Genomic DNA, 21,852 nt, shown 5'->3' with positions numbered 1-21,852 from the left:
TATATCAAGTTAATTAGCATATTATACATATTAAAATACATAAAACTTAATTGATATATTGTTTGCACTAAGAAGACTTCCAAACTTATAGATAAAACCGCGCAGATTACTAAACTTCAATCTATAGAGGCCCGTGTATCAGTTTAATGTCATCGACCTTCATGAAAACAGAAATAAAACAGGTCAATGTCCTTAATTATAAATGGATACGAATAATGTGTATGTTAGCTTTAGTTGCAGATCTGAAGATGGGGTTGAACGACCACAGGCTTGTAGTATCATTGGGCGGGGGGGGGGGGGACTTTTTTCCAAACATTACTTTCTACTGTTGAAAATGTTTAGTGGAAACCCGCCCTTCCCCCACTTTTTATTGCGGTATGGTTAAATCTTGGTAATGTGGTATTGTATTAAGAAAAATTTGGTTGTGAAATAAAAGCTTGACTTCCCACCCCCACAGGCACTAGTTTCTGTAACAATTTTTTTAACCCACTGATAGTGTACTCAGTAATAATAACACAAGGTATGTAACTCCGAATTACTTGGAGTATCCCTCCTCAGAATTTCCAGTCATTTACACTTTCAGAGGAAATGCACCGGTACTGTTTCTACTGTAATTTACCTACACAGCCATATCTGGCATGCTTGTCTTTATTTTCTTCTATTTCCGCAGAGTCATTTGAAACTCTGCTCGCCGACTGGAAAAATCTTCTCACACTATGGAGAGGTATTTACCAATCTCGAGCACAGAGCAAAATTTAAAAATAAGTGGGTTAAAAAATTAAATCCCAGTGTTAAAAATATTGCAGTATAATAAATAAAGAAGATAGGCGAACAAGGCGAGCGAACTGCCTATAGTGCGACAAACATCAAGGTGAAAAATCTAAATTTGCAATTATAACAAAATTTTCTTTGATATTTCATCTAACATTAAAGTAATGTACTTCATGTAAAATCGCCTGAATTTGCAAAATCTCCCAAAGATTGAAATTATTTGCCATGGAGCAAAGACCCATATACATGTACATTAAAAATACACTTTTATGACACAACATTCGCATCTTTCCGAGAAATAGTCACATCACAAACATGATTTAAGTGCCACTATTCATCAGGAGTTGTATAGCGTACTGGTTAGCTTGTTAGTCTCAAAGGAAAATGATACTCAGGAATTTTATTGCTGGCGTTCGAACTCCACGCATGAATACCACATTATTTTTTTAAATAACAGAATAATTTTTGCCGAGAAAATTTTCCTCAGAAAAGTTTTTTTTATCATAATTTCATGAATTCCAATAATAAGAACTTTACTCTAACTACTAAATTTACAAATTGAATATGATTTTTATATATCTATAGATATAGGCATTCTACACGCCTTGTTCACCATCTCCTTGTTTACGTTTTATTTTCCATAAAAACAGTACGATATTTTTCGGAAGTAATCTTAGAAACAGATTTTTAGCCAATCAAAATCCAAGAACATATATCGCCAGAAATTAGTACATACCACCCCTTGGTAAGGTATGGTGTCCGGATAGGGCCATTTGCAAAAGCTCAACTGCGCGTTCAGAAAAATACGCCGTCGCGCTAACACACAACACGCTGTCACGCTAACACAAGTTCGCACAACACGCCTATCCGGACACCATACAAAACCCCTCCTCATCTAATTTCTTGGGGATGTAACTGCCCAAATCCAAGAAAATTCGTGGTATGTTTTCTTATCTTTCTCTAGAAATATCCCCAACTTGCTAATGTCTCTTAATTCAGGATCATTGGTTACAAATCTTAGATGAGCTCACTCTTGACTTCAGTCTCAAGTTTCCACCATAAAATTCCTATTTCAAAAGCGAGACTGAGATCAAAAGTGAGTTCTTCTAAGTTTTATTGTCCCGGATCCGGATTTCGTCGGCTACATCTGACATTGCATCAACGATAACGTTTATTATAGATCTACTTACCATTACTCAGCTTTAGTTTACATTGTAAATTATGAAAACATTTTGTAGAATCTAATTTTGATCTAGGAAATCTTGCAACCCATCATTTTAAATGAAACTCAGCAAATTAAATATAAGCCAAGGAAACAAACTTGATAGCTTCCTGAGGAACTTTATGCACTATCAATCTATCTGAGACTTCTTTCGATTCAACTGGAATATGCAATCAGACTGCATGTGAAAGGAGAAACTACATGTAAATATATTGTTCTTGTTAACATTGTAGGCAATTGGACAAAAATGCATTTCATTATAAAAGTCGGCAGATTCCCATTATCAAATTTTGTTGCAATATCCAAAGCAGGCGCGTAGCCAGAATTGAAATAAATTGTACGCAGAGAGAGGCCCGGGGTCTGAGGGGCCACCATGCATGATGCCCCTGTGGGTCCAGGGAGAAACCCTGGCGGGGGCCCAGGGGCGAAGCCCCCGGAAGCTCCTGGGTTTTATTTTCCTTGAAAAAAAATATGCTTCTTTTTACAAAATAAATGTCTCGGTAAAACCGTTCAGTTTTAAATAAGTTGATACATGTATTTCCTTGGAGACATATTGTACACATATTAGAGGCTGAATATTTTACCGATACATGTATATACAATATACTAAAAAATTTTAGCAACAAGTATCATAAATGTTATTAACAAAAGTACTATATTTTAAATCATACAGTAGAATAACAATCCATTCTCCGATGTGATTTGAAATTTTATTTCTCAAAGATATTTTAAACATTATCAATTATTACAGAAAATTTACAAAGAGCAAGAGCCACTTAGGGCCTTTTTTGGCCCTGTGAATTTCTGAAAATTCAAAACTGTATAGTTTCAGTCAACAAGGCAATAAATAATACTTGAGCACTTGGTGAATGAATATCTACTGAAAATGATGTAATTTTCTTTCTAGTCAATATATTATGACGTCATGAATAGCGTCATTATTCATATATCCTAAATATTTCTTCAAAAATTGCTAAAATATGATGCCATTTTTCAATATTTCGTATACAGCACAACCTCCGATCCAAAATGTGCAAATATATTATAAAAGAACTGTTAATCAAGATTATAAAACATATTTTAATTTTTGGATCGAGGGGTGTGCTCATATTTTTATCCTTTGCTGAAGGTTCTCAAAAACACCTGTTTTCTGCAAAATTCAATAACATTGCAGTTTCACATAACCTGTTTTTCAATGCCTGGACTCTTCAAAGGAAATTCTGTTGTATAAACTGAAAACACTAAGTCTCTACTTTATAATAATGTTGAAAATGGTACACGGGGTATTAGTCAATAAATTGGTATATCTACAGGGCCATTTTATGCATAAAGTGAACCTTGCTCTTTATAAATAATTTATTTGGATTTGACAATGATTGATTTCAAATTTATTTATTATATAAATTTTGAATTGGAACAATATGACACAAAATTTTAAACACAAAATTAATATTTGCTGGATTGTACATTTTTTTCTCTACAAAACTCTCTCTTAATTTCTTTCTTTTTTTGAAAATGATGTGTACACATTTGCGTACTTGCGTATAGGCAGCTACACGCCTGCAAGGTTTCGAATCTTTAAGATATAGAACTTGCTTTGAATTTCGTAGACATGGAGCATATTTCTTTAACTGTAGAAATGTTCATATTCTGAAACTTAGTCCTTAGTAACTCCAGATTTATATGATCAGGAACATTACAGTAATTGAACATAGTTGTTCTGAATTAAAAGTTGACCTGGAGGGACATTTCTACAATTTTAGAAGTATGCACCATGTCTACGAAATTCGATTTTCCTCTGTCCCTCTGTGTTCTTCTGTTGGTCATGCAGTCCGTCTGTCCCACTGGTTTTTCTTCTAGACGCTGGCAGATATTGAGCTGAATTTTCAGTAAGTGACTAGATTGTCCTTTTTTAAATATAAAAATCTGCAAAATGACTATTTTTCATGCTGAAGATTTTTATTTGATGAAATATATGAGAATGAACACTACTCTAATGACAGATCAAGATAGATTACGTTCCATTTCAATGTTTTTTGACGGAATTACGGCCTTCGGATTTAGAAAATTTAGTTTATTCAGTTTTTGACTTTTTTCTATACACTTGAAGACACTGTTTTTACTTTTGGTAATTATGTCATCCTACCTAACGCATAGCAATTTTGACAGAAATGATAACTAAAACCCTAAACCAATGGAGGCTTGTGAAAAACCTACCCAAGCAACAGTTACCTCGAGGATCTTGCCAAGGCCCCAGAAGAACAAATATCATTCTCTCAGGTAACAGGGGAATGTACTCACCAGTAGCCAGATATGCCGTACGTTATTTATAGATATATATATTCCGAGTGCTCTGATAATACCATACTGTTCATAGAACACTTTTTAAAAATTAAAATTAAAATTTACTCTCAAAGTCTCTGTAAATTATACATATTGCCTTACTTGAAATTTCTCTGTACAAAATCAAATTTTAAAATCTCTTCACATAAATATACCTTTTTTAAATTGGATAATGAACATCATCAAGAAAATCCATTGTACAGGTAGTAATCTAAAGATTTGTAGTACCAGAGTTATAAAAAGTTGTAGCATGATAAATGCGATTGTCGTGTTTGTTTATTTTAAATACATTTACTTTCAAACAGTATTAGTAAAATTGTACGAATTCAACAAAATAGTTAAGAAAGGTTTTTCATTAACCTTGAAGATATCTTACTAGGATATTTTGTACATCTGTACACCCTTTTTTCATTAAGAAATTAAAAGGACACTTTTTAAAGTACAAAGAATTTATTCACAGGAAAAGTCCTTCATAAGAAATATTTCATAAAGTACTGGCCAAAGTCATTCTTTGATATTGTTATATGCTTTATGTAAAATAAACAAAAAATTAAAGGAAAAAAGTTGTAATGTATATTGTGCATATATATTACTATTTATAAGCGAACTATTTTACACAAAAGACTCCATGCACATATGTAGTATTCACAAAATACTACATGTATTTCAATTCCTCTCTTCCGATAACGCCATCAACGACCCCCCCCCCCCCAAAAAAAAAAAAAAACCCCGCCTTGTTATATGTCAAGTTCACGAAGCCCTGCGAGATGTGAAATAGTTCCCGAGAAATAGCTCCTGAAATCCGCCAGCTGTAAACTCCCTTCTATGAAAAAAACTGCCTTATCTGAAAGAGAAACAAATCTTTACTCATACATTTAAAAACTATCTAAGAACAGATTTGACAGATTTGAGAAGAAAAAAATGTGGTATCATCTTTTTATGCAAAAAGAAAAACATTTAATTTTTTGAAATAGTAGTCCTCACATAATATTGGCAACAGTAATTTTTTTTATTCTAAATGTCAAGGGGAAAGATAATGACCTTGACCTGACCTTGTTCCTAAAATAGAAAGGTAATATTTAATCTGATTTTTTAAAAACAATAAATATGAGAAGAATCCCTGCTTAAGACAGCTTTGCTTTGTTGGTTTTTATTATCACCTAATTCAATATGGTATAATTGGACTGAAGAACATGTCAAAGCTCTATGCAGCTTGATTTCTTTCGGTTTTTTTCCCTCGCAACTGAATAAAAAAAAACCCCACAAAATATAGTTTGAGTTTGTTTTAAATTACTGATTATCTTTCAATATTTACATTTGCTGTGTTTTTGTACTACGCCAACTGTGATACTGATATAATTCCAATCTTAATTTTATTTATTGATTTCCTGTGTTTTGACTGGACGCGAACAAATTCAAGAAAAAGTTTACACATCGATAAATTTCTCAACCAGAACTACTTTCTTGGCCTACATGTAGCCTTTATTGAAAAAAAATGAAACAAATCGTTTTTTCTAGTCTGTTTTAGCTAAACAATTACAGAAACTTTAAATTAAACCAGAAGTCTCTGATGAGACTGTAGCTCTACTGGTCTGTATGTATAACAAAGTAGCACTTGGATTTGAAACTTTGCAAAATGCAACCATAAATAGAATTGTGTATCTTAATGTATTCTTCTTCTGTGCCAAGTTATATTGAGATCAAACGAAAACTGTAGGAGTAGCATTTTGAAAGTATTTCACAGAAATTTCTATTTTTAGTAACCATGACAACACCATTCACTGAAATCAAAACCAAAATACATATTATGTAACGTAGTGCATTCTAATTGTGTTCCAAATTAGATTGAACAGACCAAAACTGTAGGAGGTGTAGTGTTTTAAAGGAATTTCACAGAAATTTCTATTTTTAGTAACCATGGCAACACCGTTCATCGAAATCAAAAACTGATGCAACAAATAATGTATCTTAGTATAGTCTTTTTGTATGCCAAGTTATATTGAAATCAGACCAAAACTGTAGGAGGAGTAGCGTTTTAAAGGAATTTCACAGAAATTTATATTTTTAGTAACCATGGCAACACCGTTCATCGAAATCAAAAACCGATGCTTAAATTATGTATCTTAGTGTAGTCTACTTGTGTGCCAAGTTATATTGAAATCAGACCAAAACTGTAGGAGGAGTAGCGTTTTAAAGGAATATCACAGAAATTTCTATTATTAGTAACCATGGCAACACCATTCATCGTAATCAAAAACCCATGCACTAAATTATGTATCTTAGTGTAGTCTACTTGTGTGCCAAGTTATATTGAAATCAGACCAAAACTGTAGGAGGAGTAGCGTTTTAAAGGAATTTCACAGAAATTTCTGTTTTTAGTAACCATGGCAACACCGTTCATCGAAATCAAAAACCCATGCACTAAATTATGTATCTTAGTGTAGTCTACTTGTGTGCCAAGTTATTTTCCAATCAGACCAAAACTGTAGGAGGAGTAGCGTTTTAAAGGAATTTCACAGAAATTTCTGTTTTTAGTAACCATGGCAACACCGTTCATCGAAATCAAAAACCCATGCACTAAATTATGTATCTTAATGTAGTCTACTTGTGTGCCAAGTTATATTGAAATCAGACCAAAACTGTAGGAGGAGTAGCGTTTTTAAGGAATATCACAGAAATTTCTATTTTCAGTAACCATGGCAACACCGTTCATCAAAATCAAAAACCGATGCACTAAATTATGTAACTTAATGTAGTCTACTTGTGTGCTAAGTTATATTGAAATCAGACCAAAACTGTAGGAGGAGTAGCGTTTTGAAAAATTGTTTACAGACAGACGGACAGACAGACAGACAGACGGACGGACGACGGACACCTTACCATCGCATAAGCTCTTCTGGTCTCTGACCAGTAGAGCTAATAAAAACAATACTGACGACATACAGGACTGACAGACGGGAATGTTATGTTTATGTCACTGCCTGCATGGTCAGATCACGAGTTAAATCTCTCATCGAATATTATCGTTGTTCCTAATGCTAAGCAAATCAGCTTAGTTCTCGGTAGTTGATAGGAAAGAGAAACGTACCTCAGACTCTTGCCTTATTAGCATCAAATTCGTATTTCTACATCCTATATTCTGTCCCGTTGTCTTTAAAAAACAGAGCAAATCAAGGTGTCGTGGTATGCTACTTTCAATTTAGAGCGTTTGTCGTTAATGTCAACCAACATGGCTTCTGAAGTCTACTTATATTTACGATATTCGTTGACTTAAACAATATTCGAAGAGTTTTTATAAGTTTGTTTTATTGAATGTTTTGACAATTTAAGTTAAACTTTATCGATGTTCATCTCAATTACGTTTCATTTCCACATCGCGACATAAAGTATTCCTACGCTGTATACAGATATAACGGATTGTATGGAGGCTCCAAAGAGAAATAATTTTTAAAACTTCGTAATTGGAATTATAAGATATAAACGTTCTTTTTGAAAATTTTATCGATATGTAAACTCGTGACATTTTACTCACAAAATGAACATAAAAGTGCTTCGCACTTTTATTTATTAATCCAGTAATGGAATGCCATTTTGGTGTGTACTCACGCGTAGTAATATACACGGAGAAACTCGCGCTAAAGAGACGTCACAATAAGCTACAGAGACGTTAATAAAAATGTAACGATATAGGGCAGCGAATAATTCAAACATTGAGTATATTTGTTGGTGCTTTTTAACATGTAAAATGTAAATATAAGGAATGTTTCTGGAACGACTTTACCGGTCCCCAGAAAAACGCGCTAAAATATAGTGTCGCGTGAGCGATCGAAAAAAAAATGAAAAAATGAGGTTTTAAGCCTTTTGGACCCCAAATTCGAATTCTACAGTTAAAAGTTTAGTCTAAAACTTCGTTTTTAAACGAAGTTTTTAACCTTGTTCTCTGAAAAAAAGTAATAAATATTGTTTATTCAGTGAATAGGAGACAAAACGTAATTGTGAACGAAGCGCGTGCGGCGCATGCTTAGTGCCGTTTCTTTCGTACTTAGCCATTTTTTCATGTAAACAAACCAACGAGATGTCGTTGAAGCTGAATTAAGATCTTGCAAAAAATACAGACGCAACTGATTTCTTAATTAATCTAAAAGAACAAGACACTAACCCTAATCTCTCGGATGGTATGCGAGGACTAACTCAAATCTCCCAGGCGGATGCTAGACCATGCTAGACTAACCCATGTGCGAGGACTAACCCTAATCTTTCGGATGGATGCGAGACTAACCCTAATCAGTCGAAAACTTATGCAAGGACTAACCCTAATCTTTCGGGTGGGTGCAAGACTAACCCTAACCAGTCGAAAAATGTGCAAAACCAACCCCAATCAGTTGAGTGACGTAAATCTTACGTCATAGTGCAATGAGCGCGCGGATCTTGCGGATCTGGGGACCGGTAAAGTAAAGTCTACCCATGTTTCTAAGTTTAGTGTGAATTATTGGTGTGTAAATCACACAGACTTGCACGTAAACATATTTTTCATAAAGCGCTAGCGCGCTTCATGAAATATGCCTACGTTACAAGTCTGTGTGATTTATCCACCAGTAACTCACACAAAACCTTCCTTAATTATTTAATTCATTAAGTTCGTCTGTTTTTCCCCCTCGCAGTTGAATTAAAAACACAAACCTAGTTTGAGTTTGTTTTAAATTACTGATTATCTTTCAATATATATATATATATTTCGCTTATGTTTAAGATACAAAAATATTCTAGGATTTGGTTTAACCACCACCACCACCAAAAAAAAAAAAACAAACAAACAAACAAACAAAACCGCATACATATATTATTTAATTTTCTCTAAAATACACTGTAGTTCCATAAATCAGTGGTAATGCATGTTATAAAGAGGTGCTTTTTATATGAAATTATAAATCTTTTATTCAATATTATGTCGAACCCATCACCTTCTCACCTACTATTATTATTCTCTTTTTTTTTTTCTTTTTTTTTTTTTTTTTTTTAGTTTTGCAACTGTTATTGGTAATATTCAAAATACGTATACATGTAAGAACATACTGTGAATCATTTTTTTGTTCTCGCGAACTTTATTTTCGCGCAATTGCCGTCTACTCGCATAGATTTCATTCTCGTGTATAATTGTTATAGTTCTGCCTGTCATTCCGACAAACAAGGTTTATTGGAGTAGGTTTTTTAGGAGGTAAACACTAGGGATGGCAATCGATTACAGAATTGCTAATCGGTTAACCGCAAGACGTTCCGACCGATTAATCGGTTAATCGTAATATTATACACATTTTTTGACATTCTATTTTTTTCAAGTAACTCTTTCATATACACAAGAAGACTGATATAAAGACGCTAGAAGTTAGGAATATTCTGTTTATTATCTCGATCAGGAAACTTAATATGTACCTATCTTTTATTTCAATTTCAATAGACAAGAAAAATTATAAGAAAAACATGAATTTTGCCTGAGAAAACAGACGCAGATAATTTTCCAGTGCACACACAAGTTCAATCTGCATTGACACCATAATCACAACTATGCCTGAACTTTCACTGTCCAATCTTTTTCTAATACTATAATTTAAAAGATAACGGCAAAAGAAAGGAAAACTAATTAGCTCTACGTTGTTTTATTGAATATCATTAAAGGATTACAGGATAGTCTGGTTAAACGATTTGATGTTTTTAAAATCAGTAATTAACTCACCACAAACTGACCAATTAGCCGCGATCTCAATCCAGAAAGCCATAATTACCTCCTGACAAGCTTAATTATTAGGTGTGTAAAAACCGTAAATGATCAACTCTTATGTGTTGAAGTTTCCTTTCTAAAAATGAATTTTAAGAAAATTGCGTTCAAATTTGAATATATTTTATTTTTTTCCGATTAACCGATTACGGATTTTCTAACCGATTACCATCGTTCCGACCGATTAATCGATTAACCGGTTACAAATTGGCATCACTAGTAAACACAAATGTCGGTATGGTCCAGTCTATAATATATTCATGCGATTTCATTCGGTTAATTAGTCATTTATCTATACATGTATTAACCACGGACAAACAGATGAACACAGATTCATTAGAAGGGGATTAAAATACTAGTTGAATATGTATGTTAAACTTGAAGAGTTAACCTATTACGTTTCAAATCTTTAAGTTAAATATATGTTAAGTTTACGCAGACAGACAAATCTAAGGACCAAGAGAATAAAAACATTTTGCCCCCGATCTTCGGGAGCATAAAAATTATTTAAGAAAAATATGAGAGTGTGAAATCTTCAAACACAACCTGGTCATTGGAGATATTTTACAGGACAAACAAAAGAAAAAAAAATGAATAAAGTCACATGATTAAAGATAACCAATGAGAAGAATAAATCAAATCACGTGTTTTAAAATATTTCAGGAACTACTTACCAGGTTGTGTATAAGGTCGCAAAATTGACCCTGAGGCTTGACATTTATAGTTTCTGAATGAAACACGTTCGTCGTCGTACTTCCCCTCCTTAAAGAAAATAGTTTTACCTTCAACATTTTGCATAGTGATTAAATTTAAAAGTTTGGAAAGAAGTTCAAACCCATTGTGTTATTTGTTGTTTTGAAATGTACACAGTATATAGAAGCTTTCACATAAGTTTTGTCTTTTTACTTTCAAAACCTTTCTGCTGATTAAGTGTTTCAAAGAGATACTAGTATGTTTCAAGTGGACTGTTTTGTAAAACTCCGTTTTCGTGAAGCAGTTTACAAAATTTGCTGTAAACATGCACCCACATTTAAAAAATAGCTTATACTAATCATAGCGAAATTTCCCCTTTTACAAATTTTCATGCATATAATTTTTTTTAATTTCTCAAATTACAAATAATGAGGCCATCTTTAAAAAATTGTTTGGTTGCCCTCTCCCGACGACTGGCTAAAAATGGTCTGACTAAAAACTTTTTAACTACCAGGAAACATTTTCTTTTTATGTTTTCCGAAAAATAAATTTAAAAATTCAGCATTAATGTTGTTTTTTTCTGTGAAAAAAATTCCCACCTACATGTACCTACCGATCCACTTTTTTCATCCTAAGTCGGGGGAGGGCAATCAAGCATAATTTTAAAGTTGGCCTAAAATAATAAAATTTGAACTGTAAGCGTAAGTTAAGGCACTAAAAACGAACCACTAAGTCGATTGTTTTTCCATCGGATGCCAATCCGAGGAACTTCGAGCTGTCTGTCACAGACTGATAGGAGTACACATTGAAGAAACTAAGGTTTTGGAATTTGATGCTCCGGTGACGAACAAAGTGGCCAGCTAAACATAATACATTTAGTATTAATAGCTGGCTATATATCAATAAGTGTAAAATTGTTTTGTTTGTCTTTTTTAAAAAAAAAAAATGTCTAAAGCGTGAAGTAATATGTAACGTATAAATCCTTTTTGAGTTAAATACGACAAGAAATTGCCTATAAAGCATAATTTGTCCCTGTTGCGTTCTTTAGACTATTAAAAAACAAATTGCATACACATTTGTGTATTCATTCCTTTTATGCGTACTTGCTAACCCCCCACCCCCCACCCCAATTCATGACTTGTCAGAATTAGCCAACTTTCGAGCTTTTTTAAAAATTATTTACCAAAGCATAACAGAATTTCATTGACAAAATGTTTGGTACCAAATTCCAGTGTTTATATATATATTAATTTCTTTTTCCACAATTTATTGGAAATCCTGGAACATGAAAATGCAAAAGAATTCTTATCCAAAAATAAATCGGATGAAACAAGAAGGTAAGTTGAAGAAAGGAAGAATATTTTTGCAAGCCATGCTTACATTGGCGTTTCTTAAAATTATCCAATATCGCGAGTCCAAGGCGTCCGCCATTGTTAATCAGATATTGGCAAGCGTTTGCAATTCTCAGTGCTGTCACTAACTGATATGGGCTGTCTGTGGGTTCCTTTACAATTATTTTCACGCAAACTACAAAATGGATATACAAAATATGAGTGGAGCACAAAAGGCAATTTTAGAAAATTTTTAAACTTTGTCATTTCTCGTGAGATGATGAGAATAAAATTGGATACACATTATAAAGCATACACATGTACATGTAGTTTAATAATTCAATACATGTATTTTAAATAATACGAGTACATCAAAGACAATAGAGTAGTTTAAACAATGTAGCCAATGTATGTTAAATATTGGAACAAACTTTCTGGTACGTAAAACATAAATTTAGATGTGACATTAAATCTCATTAAAATACTACGGATCCTCGTAATTACCATCCGTTTCTTCGGACCAATCTGTAAAAGAGAAGAGGTGTCAAATTCTGAAGCCTTTTGTATATTTTTATCACAAAATAGTTTGAGCAAATATATTTTTAGAAAAAAAAATCAATTAATCTTTTATCATACTTTCTACTTAATAAATAATTAACATTTCACTGGTCCATGTTTCTATTAGCGATGCTTTTTTCCCTTCTTTCACATACCTTTTAAAATGTTCTTCATGCAAAATTTAAGCTTGAAGTACGTATATTTTTCACTTCGAGGCCTACATCTACATATCATCTATCAAAAATTAAAAAGACAAATTGTTAATCTGCATTTAATATATATCAACGTTCTTTTCGAATAACACAGCTTGTAATTCCCTAAAAAAAAACTTTTCTGTGGATATATGAACACTGAATCAGGAAGTATTTCATATCTAAGGAAAATCTTTATAACTTTAAATTATTTTTATATTTTTTATTTATTCTACTCTAGAACATCACATAAGTCTTATGAAGGTTGGTAAGGTAGATACATGTACGATGTTTTGATTGCTGGGGCCCGAGTATGTATATAAATATATACAGTCAAACCTCGTTATCTTGAATTCGATAAGGCCTATTAAAAGTTTCGAGAAATCAAGAATTCAAAATACATGCATTGTTGGTAAAAGAGAAAGAGAAAAGCGATTAGGACTTACTGATGACTTCAACATATCCATGGTATTCGAGAAATTGAAGCGTTCGAGATACCGAAGTCAACTGTATATATATATATATATATATATATATATATATATATATATATATATATATATATATATATATATATATATATATATATATATATATATATATATATATATATATATTAGGGATGTCAACGAATATTCGAACATTCGAATATTCATTCCATAAGTTGATATTCGAATATGAATTTAAGATTCGAATATTCGGTGTTTTTCAGATTTCATAAAAAGAAGTACTGTGATTAATAAATTTTGATTAGAACAGTGCTGGAATTATCCCTGTTTAATTTACTAGCGATCAATTTCGATCGCCCGATTTCTTTCACTATTTTCTTATCTTATATAGATCTACTAAATTATTTTGTTTCGAGTAAGGTGTTTAAGAATTATACAATAATGCTTTATGTATAATACAAAACGTACTTTCATAGTTTTTATTAGTTAAATACGATCGAATCTAGAATCGAGGACAACGAAATGAAAACCTTCTTAGAATGTCTAAAAGACGTGAACAGTATACTTATGAAAACAAATTTAATTGATCATTCAAATAAATATCCGATAGAATTAGTCTGTAATTAATATTGTAAAGGGCTCAATTTTGGAGTAAATGTGTAAATTACTTGATTATCTCAGGTTGTACATAATCCTGAATTTTATATTCATTATCGGGAAATTAGTTAATTACCTAGGAAAATTGTCTATGGAATTGTTTGTTTATATTTCATAAACATTGTATCAAAGAATATAATCATATCTCTTATAAGCCTGATGTAATTAATTACATGCATTGAGATCTGAACAGTATACGACTATCCTGCCTGTGGTAAAACGACTGGTTCCTCAGTTGGAGCTACTATAAATACACATGTATCATTTGTTAAAATTATACTTTTCTACATTTAAATCACTTTTTTATTTCAAACATTGACAAGTATCAAATGGATTCCGTTATTGTACACCTATAGAAGTTTTCATACAATTTCATTTCAAATATAAGAATACCTACACTAAACTTTCATGAGAGTAGGATGACGCGTATTTAAAATATACCAGATCTTATTTATTTTATCGAATATTCGAATACTTTCATTGAATATTCGAATATGAATGATTGACAAAATTGATATCCCTATATATATATATATATATATATATATATATATATATATATATATATATATATATATATATATATATATATATATATATATATATATATATATATATATATATATATATATTAGGGATGTCAAGATATTTATTTTCCTTAGTCGATCATTCGATTGCATTATTCGAACGATAGTCGAATATTCGGAACATTTTCTGAAAATAAAATTTTATTTCATACTTCATTGGTACATACTCAGAAACCTTTTTACTTAAATCTCTATTAGCATGATTCTATGAAATAAATTTAGAAACCTAATTCTCCAAAATTTATTATTTCCCCATAAATAGAATTCATAAATCGGCCTGTACATGCGGTCAATTTTTTATTTAGTAAGCATTAAAGAATTGCCAACTGATATTTTTTTTTAAAGCTTATTATGAAATAAAATGTAAGTGCACTGTTTTAATAATTATCGATGTATCAAAACAGGTTACTTTATTCCTTGCATTTGAGCAAACTTAAAATAACAAAAGATAATTGTCCAATGAATAATTTTACAAACAAAGCCCATTATATTGATTATTTATTACAAAAACAACACAGGCAGTTACTGACAATTAATTCTCGCAGTAGTGAAGCATTTATAATTGCTGTACTTTCTATGCGTACATGGAAAATCTACCGTTTTTTGTTCAGGAAAATTACCGACTGTATATGAGAAAAGACTGTTTCTCATTTTTTGATGAGAATTCCATCTCATCTATCACTCATTTATTGCATTTATTTAGTTAAAATAATATTCGAATGTCGTTTCATTATTCGATCGTCGGTCCATTCGACTGATAGTCGAATAGTCGACTATTCGTTGACATCCCTAATATATATCTATATATATATATATATATATATATATATATATATATATATATATATATATATATATATATATATATATATATATATATATATATATATATATATATGTAAAATAAATACTTGGGCTCGTTCAATCAAACCATTCTAGATAAAAGTCCCTGTGGAAAACAAAAACGCTTTTAAAAAAAATATATTCACCATTGTACTGGATTTGTCCAGCGAGACCTTTTGAAAATATTCGGTGACTTCAGCATGGCTGACCGGTGGTAAAACAGAAACATCTTTAAAGTTCAAGGATACAATGACGTCACCATCTCTATGAAGAAAAGTAGTGATCTGTATTCATTAGAAATGTCCTAAAACATGTATTGATAAGCTCTGAAGCGTTCGTTCGATATCTGCATTTAAGCAATTCATATATGGATCACCCTGTTCTCAATAAACTTATCCTTATGAAATATTGAGATAACGAACAATATCCAAGCTCAAAGTCCATTAAAACAATAATCGGGAGCAGAAGAAAATTCGGACCTCCAAAACAGAGTTTGGATCGGGTGCCATGGAGGAGTGAGCATCCCCTGCCGACCGGTCACACCCGCCGTGTACTCCTTGTTATAGTCGGTAAATAGCGGAAAAATCCGTCCACAATTCGGTGTGTAAATAATTAATGGCCTTACAATTAGTATGAAAAACGTCAGTCAGCATATGACTTAATGATAGATTGTATTTGCTGAAAAGGTCATTGTATCGACCATGGAACTTACGAAATGGTGACTTTAAACGAGACTGTTCATATTGTTGTTTCATCAACTTGTTTGTCAATAACTTACCTCGTTTTAGAAATTGTTCATACGTAGAGCAGGCTCTAGCGTATCGAATCAAGAGAGAGATATGCACCCCATATGCAGGTGATCAGGGCATATTGCTGCATAAGTAAGGGGACTTGACGATTGAAAAGTTAAGTTCATCACATTTATCCCAAAGCTTGGTTGTTATATTACCATTAACATTTTTTTTTTATTAGAAAAAATATCCAAATATGAAACAGATGTGTCAGACTCTGTGATATCTTTTATTTCAAGCTCACTGGGATTTATCGTGTCGACATATCAATGGAAATAACTATTGTTAATTGAAAATACGTCGTCGATATATCTAAATGTCAAGTTGAAGGCCACAGCAAGAGATTTCTTTTTCTCGTGTATGATTTTGAATATGTATACCTATACAGAATATTTTTCAAGGAAGTCGGATATACTTAAGTAATCTGAGAAAAATATCAAATGCCGTATCAATTACCTAATCGAAAAACTCTTGAACAGAACTCCTCTTTGATCAATGTCCTCAAATCTATGAAGATAAGACCCATCCTTCCTTTTCGTCGAACAGATAAATCCTCCCAATGATACGCCTCTTCCGGTATCCATGTTTTCTACACGAACTTCCGATCTAAACATTTCTTCACACTAAATGTGATATTGAGAACTGATTACCTAATTTTAATAAATCCACTAACAGTCTGGCAATAACATTTTTTAATAAAAAAGGAAAATGTATTTAAACTTAATTTTTAAGGTGTTTTTAACTTCAGCACTCAGAAGTTTAAAAATGCATTTTGAGTAGGAAGATAAGTGATATGTACGTGTTACAGATCATCGCTAAAGCAAAAAAGAAAAAAAAAAGGTTATAGTTTTTGTCAGCATATGTTTGCATTGTATTAAAGAGTTATCTTCTACGACTTTACCGCCGAAATTTGGCTGAAATATTTCCGACTTGGCGTTTATCTATAACAATCTGAAAATCAATCTACGACTTTAAATGTTAAAGCTGCACTGTTTCAGTTAGCTGCAAAACAGTAGCTCACTGGTTTAAAATTGTTGGCAGCATGGGAGACGAAAGAGGTACAATTCCATGCATACGAAAAGTTGCAACCAGTGAGTCTCGTGCTATATACGGCACGTATAGAATAAACCGAATATTCCTAATATATTCTTATATTGCGTCTACAACAAAACATTACCTGCAACATTCATGTACAATATACAGTCTCTAAGAAACTTTGTATGTGCTTCTGATACTTTTTTCTTTTGTGGGTTCAAGAACTTCATAAAAGCATATAAGATAATTTCTATTTTTTATGTGAGTGCTGTGACCAATTTGCTATTTGTCTTTTAGAGACAACTGAAATCTTATCAAATATGTTTCCATGCTCTTGAATGAAGAGTTGTTTTTTTTTTTAAATTAATTTGCTGTAGGAAAGCCAGAAAAATATTCATATACTTACTTGTATCCTTTCAAGAGTGTTCAATCTCCAAATGCATTTCTTTTGTTCATGATCAATTTTCTCTTCGGTGTATTTGATTTTAGTGAAGGTAAAATTATTTTCCTCAAAGTTTAAGTCCTTTAGAAAAATAGGAATAGAAATAACAATGACCTTTTCTCATCCTTTTAAAGAATGTATGCATGTATTTTATTGCACTTTTTGATTTTTATTCTTACTTGTACAATGGATTTTTCAATTTCTCCTAGTTCTTCTCCATTAAGTAAGAAGCCGTTGTTATAACAGAGCTGTCATGATACAATTAGAAATAACTAATATGTTTATTAACATTATTTGTATAAGGTATCTTTACTTCTACTAGAAGTGGTATGTTTAGGCTCAGGTGACCTATTTCCATCTGTTTTTGTCCGTTGTCGTCCGTCATGCGTCGTTCGTAAACTTTTGAACATTTTCAGCTTCTTCTCTTTAACCGCCCAACCAATTGCAACCAATTTTTACATATAGCATCAATATAAAAAGGGGTAAAAATATTGTGAATTTCATGGTCCCTACCCCCCTGGGGCTCGAGGGTGGGCTTAAACCATTAAAATTAATGATATCTTTAAAGATCTTCTTCTTTACTCCTGGAGATCAAGCAGTCGAACTGTTGGCATGGTTGTAATAAGGATTGAGCCCTCCACCAAAAACTGTGAAATTCACGCCCCCAGGGTCAGAGGTTCTGGTGTTGGGGGTGGGGGGTCTAATGATTATATAGTGAAAATGTATTAATTCTTTTAAAATCATCTTTGCTCCTGTGTGTTTAGCAGATAAATTAAGTACATAGTTATGGTGAGCAAGGATGCTTCTTCCAAAATTGTGACTTGTGTGGCCACTGGGTGAGGGGTTCTGGTGTTGGGGTGGGGCTACCTCTATGGATTATATAATGAAATTGCATTATTTCTTTAAAAATCTACTTCTCTACTCCCGAATATTAAGCAAACAAGGTAAGTCCATAGTTACGATGAACAAAGGTGCCTCATACAAAATTGTGAATTTCATGATCCCTGCCTCCCTTCCCCCCCCCCCCCCCCCCCGAACCTGAGGATGGGGCTAAAACCATCGAAATTTGTTCTATCTTTAAAAATCTTTTTTGCTCCTGGACATTAAGCAGTCAAATTGTTGGCATGGTTGAATTAAGCATTGACTCCTCTACTTACTCTGTGTAAATCATGGCCCCAGGGTAAGGGGTTTTGGAGGGGTTCTAAAGATCATATAGTGAAAATACATTAGTTCTTTAAAATTCTTCTTTCCCATAGCAGATAAACTAGGTACACGGTTATGATTAGCAAGAGTGCCTTTTCCAAAATTTGTGGCCCCAGGGTCAGGGGTTATGGTGGGGGCTTGGGTGCTCCATTGATTGTATAGTGAAAATGCATTGATTCTTTAAAAATCTTCTTTTTCTCTGCTCCTGTGTATTTAGCAGATAAATTAAGTGCATAGTTATGGTGAGTAAGGGTGTTTCTTTCAAAATTGTGAAATTTGAGGCCCAATGGTCAAGGTTTCTGGTTGTTGAGGTGGGGGAGGGGGTTCTATTGATTATATAGTGAAACTGCATTATTTCTTTGAATATCTTTTCTTCTCCTGGATATTAAGCAAACAAAGTAAGTGCATTTTTATGATAAAAAGAGGTGCCTCTTCGAAATTGTTAATTTCATGGCCCCTGGTTCAGGGGTTCTGGTTTTGGGCAGTGCTCTATTGAATATGTATACTAAAAATGCATTAATTCTTTAAAAATCTATTTCTATGTATCAGCTAGGTTATGATGAACAAGGATGTGTCTTCCAAACCTGTGAAATTCATAGCCCCTGGGTCAAGGGTTTTGGTGTTAAGCGGGGCTCTGTTGAATATATCTTGAAAGTGCATTATTTCTTTGAAATTCTTCTTTTCTGGCCCTGGATATTTAGCAAACATACTTAGTACATGGTTATGATGAGCAAGGGTGCCTCTTCCAGAAACGTGAACTTCCTGGGTATAGGGTTATGGGGCTAGGACGGGGTTCTATTAATTTATAGTATACTGGGAGAAGTTTTATTCCCCGTTGCTATTCACCTACGATAATTAATCACTGTAAATAATGTAATTGAAAGCTTGATTGAATAAGAGAATTATAGAAGAATTTTTATCATATGTAATACAAAAAGTACTTTCATGGATTCTTATGGTCAGGTAGAATTGTAAATAATCGACAAATACAAAAAATGCCCTATCTTTGTACATTAAATGTTCTTTAAACAAATGGGACAAGTACAGGCAAGTAAAATAGAACTACTTTAAGTACTAGACTAATAATTTTGTTGATCCTTGATTATCGTGTTTTTTTTTCTTTTTGGGCAACATAGCTTCATCTATTAGTTTATTTTGTTTTATTATACCCCTTTCAAATGAAGTTTGGGGGGTATATAGGAATCACCTTGTACGTTTATCCATGCAAGCTTATCCGGGCTATACTTTGTGATAGATCATTGGAAGCTCATACTTGGTACAGAGATTATTATGACCTGAGGGTGTGTCATGACATTGACCAATGTCATTCTGGCAAGTTCAGGGTATAGCAGAAAAAGCATATAAACATCTTGTTTAGGCTATAACTTTGTAATAGACAATCATTGGAAACTCACACTTGGTTTATGACCTGAGTGTGTGTCATACATGTAGCCTTGATCCAAGGTCATTTTGGCAAACTCAAGGTCACTGGTATAAAAACTGTAAAAATTATTACAGGTCTATAATTTTCTAATTGAGAAACATTGGATGTCCATATTTCACTAAAAGATTACATATGACCGAGGTATTTTTGGTAAGTTCAAGGTCACATTTACAAAATTTGAATGGGACTTTTAAAAAGATATTTTATTTTGGGATATTATTTGGTAAGCTTGCTCACAGTACCTCCAGTTTTATACTTTTATGGATGCTTTACAATGTTGTATTATAATCAGGTGACCATAAAGGCCCTTGGGCCTCTTGGTTTTTTTTCCCCTCGATTAGAAAAAAGATGTTGCATAAACATTATCCAATAAATTAAACAATTTGGTCCTTACAAAGAATTGACGTTAATATATGACAAGCATTTTCTGCTATAGTCAGATTTTCATCTTTTTTTTTAAATAACTATAATATAAATATAATATAATATTTTAAGTAACTATAATAATAAAATGAATCTTTCAGCAATCAATGAATACATGTACGATACTTACATCGCGTGTTTCTGGTGAGCTCATGGCTGGGGACCTGTTGGAAACTAAAGCAACAAACCAAGCAAAATATATTTATAACAGCCGAGATATCAGCCTTCTTCCGGGGCGGACGGATTTTATATCCTTCAACTATGAATTCTCAGTCGTGCTCAAAAATGAAATATTGGCTTAGCTTCGAATCGAAGGTTACTATCTTTTGAACAGCATGCAAACATTAGATACAAAATTTTTAATGAACATTCAGTAATCAATGCAAGTACCAGATATTCTAGAGTTGAATAGTTGATGCTGAACGAATGCAATTGGATGTAAAAATAACTGTTTTTCTTCCTTGTAAGTTGGTTGTTAAAAAACGAAAACGGGTAGGTTTATCAAGCCAGTGAAGGTCAAAATTTCCAGGAATTTGTTGTGAATCTATTTCAATGTTACTCAATTTGTATTCTATAATTTGGTATGATATACACTGTACAGTGATTTATAGTCAGTTGAAGATACGAGTTTTGGAGAATTTGTTGTGTATGCTACCATTTTAGAATTTTCTTTTAAAAGTCCATTCTAAAATTTTGGATAGTAAAACAAGCAAGAGTATTGTATTAGCAATACTAGTTCCCTAACGGCAAGTGTTATTTGGTTCCCCTTAAAATAAAAAAAAAGACTTTAATTCCGTCAAAAATCATTGAAAAGGAACAAAATGCAAACTTTAAGGTACAATCACATAGCCCCCCCCCCCCCCAAAAAAAAAAAAAAAAACTCGATCTCTGCAATAAAATTGGGAAACCTCATTTCCTGTAAGAATTTAAAAAGATGCCCAATTCCGTCAAAAATCATCGAAGTGTAACGAAATGCAAACCTGATCTGTAACTCAACAAGGTACACTCACATACTAAAAATCAGCTCTGACAATATTTACAGGCGTTTAGGAAAAAAAAGAGAGCGAAAAACCAAGTGAAACAGACCGACTGACGG

At 32.6% G+C, this 21,852-nt stretch overlaps 1 protein-coding gene across 1 annotated transcript; it reads right to left on the bottom strand.

Annotated features, from left to right (window-relative positions):
* Nucleotides 1-5,059: 5,059 nt before the first annotated feature.
* Nucleotides 5,060-20,913, bottom strand: LOC133183886 (uncharacterized). The gene is made up of 11 exons (XM_061318776.1): nucleotides 20,887-20,913; nucleotides 17,866-17,934; nucleotides 17,651-17,767; nucleotides 16,666-16,832; nucleotides 15,565-15,682; nucleotides 12,847-12,925; nucleotides 12,638-12,658; nucleotides 12,183-12,329; nucleotides 11,529-11,662; nucleotides 10,784-10,871; nucleotides 5,060-5,180 (listed from the first exon to the last, which is right to left on the bottom strand). Exons 1-11 carry the CDS (start codon nucleotides 20,908-20,910, stop codon nucleotides 5,074-5,076), a joined length of 1,071 nt encoding a protein of 356 aa, XP_061174760.1. The 5' UTR covers nucleotides 20,911-20,913; the 3' UTR covers nucleotides 5,060-5,073.
* Nucleotides 20,914-21,852: the final 939 nt, after the last annotated feature.

Source organism: Saccostrea echinata, unplaced genomic scaffold (assembly GCF_033153115.1).
Source record: "Saccostrea echinata isolate AGI-Se365-2 ecotype Australia unplaced genomic scaffold, CSIRO_AGI_Sech_v1 ptg000009l, whole genome shotgun sequence".
In the NCBI taxonomy this organism is placed as follows: domain Eukaryota; kingdom Metazoa; phylum Mollusca; class Bivalvia; order Ostreida; family Ostreidae; genus Saccostrea; species Saccostrea echinata.
Note: the sequence above shows the minus strand (reverse complement) of the source record. Positions and strands in the feature narration are given on the sequence as shown.

Bases quoted from the DNA above. Each gene is read 5' to 3' on its own strand.
- LOC133183886 (XM_061318776.1), bottom strand. From the start codon at position 20,910: ATGAGCTCACCAGAAACACGCGAT. The intron at 15,683-16,665 runs GTAATTGATACG...TTTTCTTCATAG, and splicing joins TTCAAGAGTTTTTCGATTAG to AGATGGTGACGTCATTGTAT. The intron at 12,659-12,846 runs GTATGTGAAAGA...TCTCTTTTACAG, and splicing joins CATGAAGAACATTTTAAAAG to ATTGGTCCGAAGAAACGGAT.